Genomic DNA, 13951 nt, shown 5'->3' with positions numbered 1-13951 from the left:
CCCACAGAGCTCACCACTGCTAAGGCAGCCATGTTCAGAGGGATGTACTTATTAGAGCAAATAATGTTTCATCTATGTCGATATCTATAAAATGAGAGGATGTTTTGTGTTGGCTTTATTTTTAACTGGGACTTTATAGCAGTCTGAATTAAACTACCAGCCACAATGGTTGTTTAACCATTAAAACTACCACCACCACTGCCACCACCACCACCACCATCACGGTTCACAGAATACAAAGGGGATCTTGAGTGAGACGCATAGAAATAGAAAAGGAAGACTAAAAGTGCCAGACTTGGATAGGGAAAGAGTCTGGGAGAGTCAGGGAAGGCTAAAAGAAAATTGAATCAGAGGTTAATACTCTGCTGATCCACTAATTCCACTTTCCCAGAAATGGAACGGGCCAGCTGACAAAACCCTTTGGCTAGTTTTCCTTTGAAAACAATCTGTTTCAATAACAGCAATCCTGGCTTGACTCTGTGGTGCTCAGTTCTGCAGACTCATTCTGCAGTTCCCACTGCTGCCCTGTCGTAGGTGGGGCTGGCAATCCATGTCTCCCTCCAAACGACCGGTACAGTGTCAGGAGAAGCCCGTAAGGTTGCCAATAGACAGATTACACCCGAATAGATCATCCGGGTGAGGTACAACCCAAATGTTCACTTACATGATAACATGTGCCAAGCTAACACATAGGAAAACTTTTGGCTACAAGCATTCCTCAATAAAGCAAGCACACCCCAACCTACACTGCGATCCGACTATCCAAATAGGAAACTAATAGTTAGTTGGGTCAGTTGTCGTAATATTAAGTATCTTCTTTAAGTAGCTGAGAACCCTCCGCCTGGAAATCTCATTTCAAAAATGTGGGTCAAAGGTGCCTGAGAGCGGGTTTGGGATGACGACCGGAGGGTTCGAGGGCTAAAGGGATATAGGATATAGGGGGAAAGGGGATAAAGAGATCTAGGATCTCTGTGAAGCCAGAAAAAGGCTAACCCTGTGTTTCCCTGGCAGTCCGCAACTGATGAGTGGAGACCAGGAAACAGTAACAGAGAAAGCTAGGCTGTCCGTTTTACAGCAAGCAATTACAACTACAGAGGTTCTCAAGATACTGCGATCGACCTTCCACTCTCAAGGATAACTTCTTGAACTTTAAAATTCAAGTCATCTTAACTTAGAAACAATCAGAATCCATGAATCTTCAGGGATTCTAGATAACTTTTTAAAACGATAGCAACAGCTACTGAACAGTATTCTTGTTAAATACTGGGTGGAGATATATATATATATTCATTCTCCAGACTATATCCTAAGAAAGCACACAGGTAAACTACTGACGGCAGACAGAAAGCAAGATGAAAAATGACAGGCAGATGTGCAAATGGCTTTCCCAGCATGGGGAGAATATTGGCACAACTATTTTATAAACAGAAACCCTCTTGGACCACCCTTAGGGGAACTGAATTCCAGCTACTCACAGGTGTTCCAATGTGTCCAAACCAGCGAAGGCCTTTTTGGTAATAGATCGAATCCGGTTTCCCTGGAGAATTCTGGAGGGGTAGGAGGTGGAAGGAGATATAATCGCATTGTAGTTAATTGTAAAAAGCCATTTTAGGAGCAGAACTGTTATTAAAAAGGACTATTCTCATTTTCGAGCAATAGTGTTGTCTTAAATTAAACAATGTAACTTGCAATGTTGCTCTAAGCATCTTGTTCAGTAACATTCTCTAACAGGGGTTTCCAAGCACTCAACAGACAGCTCCCTGTAGGAGCTTGAACAGGAAATGCCCCAGTGAGCTCATGTATTTGGACATGTGGTCCCCAGCTGGACGTACTGCTATAGGAAGCTCAGGATATGAAGCCTTCCTGGAGTTAGTATGGGTTGGGCTTCAAGAGTTTACAGCCTGGCACTTCCAGTTCCTGTGTGTGCGGCAGAGATGTGGTCTCTCAACTTCCTGCTACCGACAGCCGCCATGGCTTTCCTACCACTGTGGACAGGTAGCTGTCTAGAGCCATAGGCCAAAATAAACTCTCAAGTTGCTTTTGGTGAGCTCTGATCACAGCAACAGAAGAGTCACCAGTACACTCAGCAGACGCAGGTGCTACATAAGTTTCCCTGGGGATCACACAGTCCACCACACCCAGTGCAGCTTGCTCCCCACTTCTCTGTAAATGCCCTTCTTCATCAACCGAAACCAGAACAATCTACAGGACCATCTCATTGCCAAACACAAACTGTTTGCATCCCTCCTGGACCCTGATGCAGCGTAGGACTGATGGACAGTGTACTCATTTGAGAATTCACAACTATAGCATAGTGTGAAGCCCTTCAAAATGCTGGCATTAAAGACAGTCGCTTCTACAGAGTGATCATTTCTGATGTGTAACAGTCAACAAAATTTGCACATGCTTATCTGGATATCAAAATGAGTAGTCAGACAAATTCCAGGATTGAATTTTCTTCCTTTCATCCAAGGAAGAGAGACAAGGTAACTAATATTCACAGGTTATGAACAATACCACTTGCTTGGAGGAAAGACCAAGGGCACAAACACATGTCATACCTACTCCTAACTCTATAACGTCAGCGGATGGATCTGACTTCAATTAAGACAATAATTTTAATTCATAGAGGAGGCAAATTATACTCACAGTTGCCTCAATTTGTCCAGCCCAGAGAATGCTCCATTCATGTCTTCGATGGTCCATGAAATTTCATTGTTCCTCAGATCCCTACAGAAAACACAGTCTTCTCTTTAGAGACACTTTTCAGAAACCTCAGATGCTACCCAGGTGGCGTGCCATTTATATCGGAAGCCTCCACCTTCTTCACCCACTTCAGAAGAAGAAACTCAGTTCTCCAAGGTGCCTCTCAACCTTTTAAAAACTTCCCCAAACTGAGACAGTAACCCTGGCCCTTAAGTCTTCTATAAAGATGGCTAAACTCTTCAGTCTCGAATAACTTGAAAAATACACTAAAATTTAAAACCAAGTTCCCATCACAAAGACAGACCCGAGCCAAAGCATATAGCATGTCTTTCCACTCTGTAATGGGTCAAATGGAACAGAACGCAGATTTGTGAGTGCAAAATCCTGAAGCCCATGGCACAGCATTAAATTAACGTCGGAGAGATTTTTCAAAAGGTCAGTTAATTCAATACATTTTTTTCCTTAGGACAGAAGTCAGGGGGTGGGAACCAGAAGAATAAACATTCAGCTCCCTTAAGGCCGTTCTACAGTCCTCTTTGCTCTGACTTATTTTTAATCTATATTTTATAAAGAAAAAAATTAGTGGACTTAAAATTATTTTTTTTTCTTCAGCAGTTCTGGACTTCCTAGCAAGGCTGTGAAGGAGGGAGGCTGCAATCACCGGGCAGGCTGATCAGCGTCCTTTCAAAATCCCTTTAAGAAACACACATGGATGAAATGGATCTATTCTAATCAGACTGCTCTGGGAAAGATTAAGAGCCCACTTTTGAGGCTGTACACATTTCCTCAACAACAAAGAAAATCTGTTGGGAGAAAAGTGGGCACATTTAGGAACCAATTAGGCTCGTGTACCAAGAGCAAAATGTGTAACTTACAAAGTCTTTAAACTGGAAAGCCCCCGGAAGGCACAATCAGCAATGTAGCTGACTTTGTTATTCCCAACGTGGAGGGCATTTAGTAGGCTTAGGCCAAGGAAGCTGGAATCGTCTAGCCTGGATAAGTGGTTGAAAGTCAGGTCTCTGCAAAGAACAACAACAACAACACAAAGCTTTTACCTTTCCATTCAACAGGCTAATCTGTTTTCTAAAGACATGTAATAAATGTAACTACAATAATCACGTTTTAACATTCTGCCTTCCAGTATCCAGGTAAACATTACTTCTAAGCCCAGTAATTAAAATTAGATAAATAGTCCATGAAACAATGACTTCTGTCAACTCCACAAAGAGCAGTCTTGGCGTCCTTGTATCACAACCGAAAATACAGTATCAAGGGCACCCGGGGAAAGTCTCTGTCGCCTTGGCAACTTTGTTACCAAAATTTCACAGATGACCAGTAAGAAACTCATGCTCCAGCAGGATCCCTGCCCTTGAACCTGAGGAGAATAAAAGGCAACTTACAGCTCACTGAGTTTCTGGCAGAACTCCCAGGCGTCCGGGCTGATCCTGTTGATGGCATTCTGGCTCAGATGAAGCTCCCGTAGCATCAACAAGCCATAGAGCCAGCCTTTGGTAATCTCGGTTAGGTTGTTATGGTCCAGCTGCCTGCATGTACGGTGAGAACCAAAGGCGGGATTCAGAGTCCACGATCTACTCCTCTCTTCAAAGACATGCATGGCGGGCTGCACACAACTTACGACATAGCCCTAATGTCGTTAATGTGTCTAGATATTTGGCTTTGCTATAGAAGGAGATCAGCAAAAGATTCATGCAATTCACCTGAAACATAACTAAATGATTATGGCTGTAGGGCATGAGGATTTAATGCGGCTCTTCAAAGGGGAGCTACCTAGTGTCCATGGAGGATTCGGGGGTCACTGCATCTGAGTAGGGAACCGCGAGAACCCACACTTACAGGATTTCCATGTTGCTCAGCCCCCAAAAAGCTCCATCCATGAGCTTAGTCACTCCATTTCTTTGCATTTTCAGGGACTTCAATGCGCCAAGCCCCTGGAATGTGAGTCCATCCACGTTCTTAATCTTGTTTCTGTTCAGTTCACTGTGTTGGAAATTACAATGAAGCCGTTAATTCATGTGTCAATTAAATCCTAAAGGTAATAAAATGGGTCATACACTGCAATACATCTAACCCAGTCAGCACTAAAACTGCAAGAATGTTTTGAATTTCCCAGGCGTTTTATTGATAAGAATTTCATTTCTTTCCCCTCCAATGTATTACAGGGAGTGAATGTCTATGTAAAACACATGATATATATATATATATATATATATATTTGGAATAATACAGGAAACACGTTGGATTTTCACTTCTAAACTGTGGTCCGCTCAGGATAGCAGTTAACAAATTGATATTCATCCTTCGTTGATGCAGAGTGAGAGAGATAACCATTCCAGGAAAGCAGGAGGGCTACCCCGGAGTGGTGTAGAAACCCTGCTCTGTGTGTATGCAAAGCTGGTTAGCATCATTTCCAATTAAAGTTCAGTTTGGTAATTTCCTGTAGGCTACAACACTCTCTATTTCTGCTGAACACTAGAACCACCTAGGGAGCTTTAAAAGTTCCCGAAGCCCGAACTGCAAACCCCAGAGGTTTAAGTATAACTGGTGTAGGGTGCAGCCTGGGCTCTGGGGTTTTGAAAAGCTCCCCAAGTCTCTGTAATGTGCAGCCAAGGTTGAAAAGTGCCGTTGCGGGAGCCTTTTCACAAACCATTCTACCATTCTTAACAAGACAGTTCTTTACAGCCACTTAGGCTATCAAAGCATCCCGGAGTTGGTCTTATTATTCTCATAAACCACAGCTATTGAGAGACGTTGTGGTTTCCCCAGGTCCACAATGGCACCTTTGTGAAGGGGCAACACGGTGATCACCCTACTCCTTCAGCCACAGTCTAACACATGTCCTATCAGGCAGCAGCTGGCATGAGGTAATTGGCAAGCCTTTTCCTAATCAGGAGATTCCACCCCTTGCGCCATGAAAGGGAGGGCAGTCACTTGCTTGCCTCTAAACTTCTCCTGTCCCACTGTGGGCATCAGACACAGACCCCAGAGGTTTAGAGGAAATAAGGTGATATCCAAGAGGCCACATTCACTTACAGGTGCTGCAGCTGAGGCAATTTAAACATTTTGGGGGGGATGGCTGAGATGCGGTTCCTGTTCAGCTTCAGCACCAGGAGAGTGCTCCCCAAATTGTCAAAATACCCCGGTTCCATGGACGTAACTCGGTTGCTATTGATATACCTGTGGAGAGTTTGAAGGTTAGCAGAGGCTTACTCAGGCTTCTTGGGGACGTTAAATTCAATCTCCCCATTGCCGAGAGTCTCCAGAGAACCTGACCATAAGTGCACCCTTACAATTGTTACTACTGTTCCCCGCGAACAAATGAAGGTTTACACCTATGGGCTCGGATATGCCTCCGTGGCAGAGTGCTCACCTGGAATGTGTGAAGAAGCCCTGGGTTTCATATCCAGGACCAGAAAAATAGTAACTAAAAATAGAAGGATTCATCCATTGTAGTTTTAATATGAAATGTCCCGTGTAGGCTCATGAGTTCCAACACTTACTGTCCAGCAGGTGGCACTCTTTCGGAAGGTTGTAGAACCTTTGGGAGGTAGGGCCTAGCTGGAAGTAGACCACAGAGGGCAGGACTTGGAGTTCTATAATCTGGCCTGATTTCCTGACCACAACGTGACAGGGCTGCCTGCCACTTCTCCCAGCATGCCCTCCCTGCTAGGGTAAGACTTGAACTGTCAGTCAGAATCAGCCCTCCTCCCCTCTAATGGCATCTTGTTAGGAATTGGGTAAAGGCAGCAGGCAAAGTAACTAATACCCATATACTGACAGCAAAGACAGACAGACCTCTGAAGGAGACAGATATCTGTTACATATATATACTGCATTATATATACTTTGTGTGGAATTTGTTACCAATGCCCTATTTGGGGCATTTTTAAAGACTGTGATACAAAATTGTAAGAAAGAAGATTGAAGCTATTCAACCTATTCAAGTTGATAAGAAAGTTATATTCCAATCAACAGCAGTAAAATTGGGTTCCCTGAATCATAAGCACGCCCCCGCCCCAAGTTATAACAACGTTGTCACTGTGGGGGTAATTTTACTCACAGATACTTGAGTTGTAAGGGTGGAAATGCTGTTCTGAGTTCTGAAATGTTGTTGTTGCTCAGGTCCAAAGTCTCCAGGGACTGAAATGCTTCCAGCTGCTCAGGGAGGATTTTGTCGATGGCGTTCCCTGCCCTGTAATTAAAACACAATCCCAGCAACCGGTCACCAGTACGATCCAAAGGGAGAAGAAAAGCACCGATGCCTGACCTGTTCTTCAGAAGTGTGAAAAACTAACCGTACTTCTCAAACAGCAACATGGCCCTGCATGCTCTGAGGTCATACTAGAGCATATGAAGAACGTTCTTACACCAATCTGACAGGACAGTAAGCATATATAGTTGTTGTGCTTTTAAACACAACTAATGGATCTTTTTTCTTTCAGATTATTTTTCTATGTCTTCCTGTTTTATTAGATAATAAAGGAAACATCTAGAACAGAGTGGGCACACCAGGCTACCCTCCCTCATTCCACATTCCATATGCATGTATGTATGCATGTATGTATGTATGTATGTATGTATGCATATATTAGTCTTGTTCCCATATATATATGTATATATAATTATATATTACAGTCTCATTCCCCATTATACATAATATAATACAATGAGTATTTAAAGTATATATATGTACACCCATATATTTAAAGTTAGTACTATTAGTGGGATAGAGCTCACACGTGGAGATCAGAAGGGAACTTTGGGAAGTCAAGTTTGTCACTTCCACGTCTGTGTTTCCATGGGTTCTGGGGACCCTGGTCAGCTGGCTAGGCTTGTAGGCAGGCACATCTACCTATCTACCTTCAGAACCATCCAGCCAACTCTATTTCTTTTTGATACCTAGTCGGATTCTTTTTTAGACTGTACTCTCACACCACAGTGCCAATCAGCTCCCAATCCTTACCACTCTGTGGCTGCTTTGGTTCCTGGCTAGAAAGAGTCCCTGTTTTTACAACAAGTTACTAAGCTGCCAGAGGCTTCCATACCAGAGAAAGAGCTACTGGGTCTTCTATGTTACAAAGAAGAGCGACCAGCCTGAACAGTCCTTAACGACAGATAGATTAAGGCACACTTGATATTACCAGTCTGGACAACAGATGCGGAACAAAGTAGACCACAAGGATAGTAGTCACTGGCCACTGGCTACATACAGTTCTTTAAATGTACACACACACACACACACACACACACACACACACACACACACACACACACACAGTACATGTCACAGAGTACGAAGGCACACACTTCTAAAGCCACCACCATTCAGGATGCAGTGACAGATATTCTGGGTCATCCCAGCTATATAAGAAGACTATGTCTCTACAATCAACAACAATAAGTGTATCCCTTTATTATAATATCCATATTTCAAGAATATACCTGACAGCATCAAATGAGACAGAACCATCCCACCATTTTTCTGCTGCATTTCAAATGGGGAAATGCCCAGCCATATTCTTACAGACGGGCATACGTACTAGGGCTGCTTAGTACTATTACTATGTAGTACTGTACTAATCAGTACTAAGTGACCATCTTAGAAAGCGAGAGCTAACTGAACATGTGAGCCAGCCCAACTGTCACCTAAGTTCAGGTAGCAAGGACATTTTTCCCATTAATTAATTTATTCACTTTATATCCCTATTGCCGCCCTCCTCCTCTGGGTCCCCCCTCCCATGCTCCATTCTCCCTTCCCCGTCCCCTTCTCTGCTGAGACGTTGGAGGGCCCCGCTGGGTATGCCCTCCATCACATCTAGTCACTGCCTAGGTGAGCCATATCCTCCGAGGCCACAAGGCAGATGAGTTAGAGGAACAGGATCCACAGACAGGCAACAGCTCTAGGGGCAGCCCCGCTCCAGTTGCTGAGGCACCCACAATGGATCACACTGTACACCTGCTATATATGTACAGGGAGGCCTCGGTCCAGTCCGTGTATGCTCTCTCATTGGTGCTTCAGTCTCTGGGGAACCCCAAGGGTCCAGGTTAACTGACTCTGTTGGTCTTCTTGTGGAGTTCCTATCCCTTCCAGGGCCCAAAATCCTTCCCCAATTCTTCCAGGAGAGTTCCCCAAGCTCTGTCCAATATTTGGCTGTGTGTCTCCTGCATCTGTTTCAATCAGCTGCTGGGTGGTAGCATGGGCTTTTTAGATCATCGCTTAGCAGGAGAAACCATGTTGAAGTTAAAAAGACTGGAACAATCATAACAAAGGTTTCTCTTTATACCCTAAGGAAAAGCCAGGGCTCTGCACCTTACAACCACCTCACTCCACTAGTTCTGCAGTCTGCAGTGACTCTTCCCCAAGGGAATTAGAAAGTTCACTTTCTATGTGTTCTCCTTATTTGGAAAATAGCCCCCATGTATGTATGTTGCTTACTAATAACTCGGACATGTCTCCCCATCTCAGAAGTTAGGTAGACCTCTTTTATGGGCTCCCAAATTTTACACTGCACCTTACTATATATAACATGCACATCACTAGTCTCTTCCAACTCCTTTGAGGCAGGAATTCGTGTTCATGCCACTGAGTTAGAACATGGTGAAACCAGAAATAATGGTGCACACATTAGGTGTCAGTCAATACCTGCAATAGTGCACACATTAGGTGCCAAGACCTACAATGGTGCACACATTAGGTGTCAAGACCTGCAATGGTGCACACATTAGGTATCAAGACTTACAATAGTGCACACATTAGGTGTCAAGACCCACCATGATGCACACATTAGGTGTCAATTAAGACTTGCAATGGTGCACACATTAGGTGTCATGGCCCACGTTAAACATGGTTCACAGATTACACCATCCACTCATGAAGTAATTTCTCTCTTACAAATATAATAGATAATCTAAAGTTGGGAAACTAGGGCTTTCTGCATAACCAGTCCAACCACTTCTGAGCCACCTCACAGAGCAAGTCTGGGTTGGTCCCCCCAGTTGATCCCAGGTTTCTTTTACAGAACACAAAGCATCAGTGGTATTCTGGCAATTAATCTGGGAACTCTGTACACTTTCCTCAAAAAGATCTGCCACTTCTTACCTTGACCCTCCCCAACCCCACCCACCCCCCCAAAAAAAACAGCTCAGAGCTCAAACTCTGCAACTCTATTTTCAAACTCCCTGATCCATCATCACCGGGAAAAGCCAGGGGCCCTTGCAATCTTGCCATCTGTGCCTGCCCTTTTCTCCTGGAGGAGACGGGCCTCTAGAGATCTGTGTGCTCTGTACCTGTTACAGTTAGAAGAAGGTTGGCTTCCCGAGACCACAGGGGCCAGGTACTGCTTTCTCCACAGCAGTAAGGAGGACTCCAGAGACGCAGGCTGTGAACAACAGTGTAAAGCCTCTCACGCCGCAGTTAAAACCCTTGGTCTATTCCCCTTCAGAATTTTAGGGTTATTGTCTGCTTGATCTTTAAGACCCAAATCATCAGAGAATGTAACTACACACACACACACACACACAGAGAGAGAGAGAGAGAGAGAGAGAGAGAGAGAGAGAGAGAGAGAGAGAGAGAGATCCTGCACAGTTGGCGACAGACACCTTAAAAGCTGAGATAAGGTAAAGTTCAAAAGGAAAAAAGTAAGTCAGCAGGTCTACATACAAGCCACAGATTCCCAAGTTCCTTGGATTCCCATAAAGTCTTACAGACTTTGTTTAGAGTCTAGTCATCCATGACCTCTGATTCTGACCATTTCCCACATCTGGATTTGCCAGAGCACAAACTCCTTGATCTAGCTGTGAGGTACAAGTGAGACAATTAGTCAATCTCTCGGTCCCGGAGATGGAGGCAGGCCATCCGAGCCAAGCCAAGAGGCCTTGGGGTCAGGGTATAAGGGATGAACAAAACCACAATTTGGGGGGCAGAAGTTTTCTCTTAAATACAGAGCCCAATGTTTCTATCAGCAGGATGTCCTCCTCCCAGCCACCCAGCAGCTGAAACACCCAGACACACCCCTGTCTATCTCACATCTCCCTTCAAGTCTGCACCTAGTTTGGGCCAGGCTGTCTGGGGCTCAACTAACCTAAAGTTAATGCTCTTTTGCAACAACGACAATGAAACAATAGTGTAGTGTTTGGTTTTGCTATTATTAGGATTTTTTCCCCCTAATAAATGGCGCACATTTGTTTTCCTGAGGTAAGGAGAGGGAGACCCACCAGGTGTCTATCATATTGGTCAAATAAGGCTACAGGTTAGATAACAAGCCATTCAACCTTTGGTTTATATATTCGTTTGTTTATAAGGTAATTATGAACAAGGTATTAAAACTGCCAATTACTTGAGTGACGAATAAAATTTTCCTTGCAGTAAAAGTATGGTCCAGCCAAAGCCAGCAATTTCCTGAACTGCACAGCTCCTAAATTGTAGTGTGAAAGTGTTCTGCTCTACATGGCATGTGCACAGTGTGCTCTTTGTCAGCCTCTCTGCCCAGCACAAAAATCCCTTACAACCCGCCAGGATAATAGGCCCTGTATCACAAACATTTAAATCTGCCCTAATGGAACTGAATCAAATCCAAATTGGGGTTTCTTATTACCTTAGACTAACTGGCGAATTACCACCTGACAGGTACCAGTTTAAAATGAAAACAAACAAATAAAAAAAAAAACCCACCTCACCTTATATCATGAAAGAGCATTTTAAAGAGAGAGAAGTAACTACATTTAAAAAAAAGAAAAGAAAAAATTCTCATATCACCTGAAACTCTCAAAATAAATGTAAGTCGGTGATTGGGTCCTAAACAACTGCTTGCAGAAGACAAAGATCCAATTCAGGAGCAACTTCAGCTTCTCTCCAAAGAGGGATACATGCCAAAATTCATCAACGCATCGAAAAGCACCACAGCCGATTCAGACTGGGGCAGAATGTGTGCCGTGCTTGACTACAAACAAACTCCTTGTCCATCACTAAACATGACGTGCACAAGGCATCTTTCCATCGCCCAAATAACAAGGCCTGGAGGGTGTTTCAGCCCTGCACAAACCCATCGGAGACTAGGACTATTTAGTCCTCCATTTGTTGATGGTACAGAGAGTTCCACGGTCAAATCATTGCTGAGGTGACTTATAATTAGTCCCTTCAAGACAAACAGACCTTTGGAGCACGGCTGGTGGGGAGACTGAGACAGCTGCTTCCTTCCAGCTTCCAAAGAGGCCACAGGACAAACAGTAGCCTCAGGTATTTCAACCTTGGCTTCCGACGTCCAAAAATAATGGCTTCACTTTGTCACCAATGCCATCTACCAGGAAACTTTGCCAAAACGAAGAGGCAAATATGGCACACCAATTTTCTCTGATGATATTTACTCTTAAGAGTGCTGGAGAGAAGGGGTTGGGGATTTAGCTCAGTGGTAGAGTGCTTGCCTAGCAAGCGCAGGGCCCTGGGTTCAGTCCCCAGGTCCGAAAAAAAAAGAAAAGAAAAAAAAAAAGAGTGCTGGAGAGAGACCTCATCATGAATAAGATCAAGATGCCCTTGACTTCCCTGAAGCCTCATGTCTAGCAGGGAAACTGAGAGACAGAGGTCAGTGGTAGGGTTGGTGCTATGAGAAGGAAGGTAGGGACAGCAGCAACACGCAGGTACCAAGACACCTCAAAGACAGTGGGAAGACCATAGCGAGGTCAGCAAAATTTGCCAAGGGAGTCACTGATGAGATTTCGGGGGTGCAGAATCAGCCTGGCAAGTGGGAGGGCAGCCCAGTGTTGCTGTGAACAAAAGCAGGGCCCCAGGTCAGCTGCTCAAACAGGAGAGAATGAAGCAGAGTCTTTTCAAGGAATTGGAGTGTGCTTGACTGGCCAAGACACAGTGCTCACAGCTATAGACAGAAAGGTTGACATTCAGAACCGAGCTAGCTGGGAGTAAAGACTCACAGGTTAAGACCACTTGCTCCTCTCCCAGAGGATGTGAGTTTAGATCCAAGGACTCACAACAAAGAGATCACAATCTCCTGTAACTGGGGATCCTTGACTCCAACACCCTATCCTGAGGACATCTGCATCCATGTGACATACACACGCAGATATGCACGTACACACAAATAAAAATAACAAATCTTCAATGAAAAAGAGTAGGGTAGCTATTGTGAAGGGTGTTGTTTCCCTGACTTCTTTCTCAGTCTGTTTATCCTTTGAGTAGAGGAAGGCTATTGATCTGTTTGAGTTAATTTTATACCCAGCCACTTTGCGGAAGTTGTTTATCAGGTTTAGGTGTTCTGTGGTGGATTTTTTGGGGGTCACTTAAGTATACTATGATATCATCTGCAAATAGTGATACTTTTACTTCTTCCTTTCCAATTTGTATCCCTTTGATCTCTTTTTGTTGTCTAATTGCTCTGGCTAGTACGTCAAGTACTATACTGATAAAGATGAGGATGCTTGCAGCTAATCATTGGACTGAGCATGAGACCCCAATGGAGGAGTTAGAGAAAGGACTGAAGGAGCTGAAGGGGTTTGCAATCCCATAGGGAGAACCATATCAACCAACCAGACCCCACCAGAGCTCCCAGGGACTAAACCACCAACCAATGAGTACGCATGGAGGGACCCATAGCTCCAGCCACATATGTGGCAGAGGATGGCCTTGTTTGGCATCAATAGGAGGAAAAGCCCTTGGTCCTGTGAAGGCTCATTTCCCCAGTGTAGGGGAATGCCAGGGTGTTGAGGTGGGAGTGAGAGCATCTCCACAGAAGCAGGGGGTGGGGGAGGGGATAACATTTAAAATGTAAATACAAAATATATCCAATAAGAATACACACACACACACACACACACACACACACACACACACACACACACCAAAAAGAGTAGGGTAGCTGAGATAAGCCTAGGTCAGGTCAGACCCTAAGAATCAGGTCAGGCAATGGGATCTCCTGTAAGGAGAGGCCTGGGGCTTCTGAGTGACTGGATGCAGTCATTGCTGGTGTCATACAATAGATACTTTGGCAGGAGTGGGTAAAAAAACCAGCTGAAGGGCGGGCAAGAACAGATGAGGGATGCCATGTGTGAAACTTCCAAATCAATAGAGAGGACAGAAGATGACAGTGTGGTTCCATGGCAATGCTCTGCTTAGATGTTATGTTTGGGGGTCATGTATCACCCCTCTGGCATTCTAGAGTGAAGCCAAGGCTTTGTTCCCTCCTGCACACAAGTTGGGGTTCCCCACTCTACAGCTCTG

General features: G+C 44.4%; 1 protein-coding gene across 1 annotated transcript in view; it reads right to left on the bottom strand.

Moving 5' to 3' along the window:
- Lrig3 (leucine-rich repeats and immunoglobulin-like domains 3) overlaps positions 1–13951 on the bottom strand; it is a 50106-nt gene that overhangs the window by 13404 nt on the left and 22751 nt on the right. Inside the window, exons 4-10 of the mRNA NM_001432458.1 lie at positions 6785–6916; positions 5758–5901; positions 4561–4704; positions 4107–4250; positions 3582–3725; positions 2650–2730; positions 1476–1547 (exon numbers count right to left, since the gene is read on the bottom strand). Coding sequence (NP_001419387.1) covers positions 1476–1547; positions 2650–2730; positions 3582–3725; positions 4107–4250; positions 4561–4704; positions 5758–5901; positions 6785–6916 — 861 coding nt within the window. The remainder of the gene's footprint in view (positions 1–1475; positions 1548–2649; positions 2731–3581; positions 3726–4106; positions 4251–4560; positions 4705–5757; positions 5902–6784; positions 6917–13951) is intronic.

Source organism: Rattus norvegicus, chromosome 7, assembly GCF_021556685.1.
Source record: "Rattus norvegicus strain SHRSP/BbbUtx chromosome 7, alternate assembly SHRSP_T2T, whole genome shotgun sequence".
Classification (NCBI taxonomy): Eukaryota; Metazoa; Chordata; class Mammalia; order Rodentia; family Muridae; genus Rattus; species Rattus norvegicus.
Note: the sequence above shows the minus strand (reverse complement) of the source record. Positions and strands in the feature narration are given on the sequence as shown.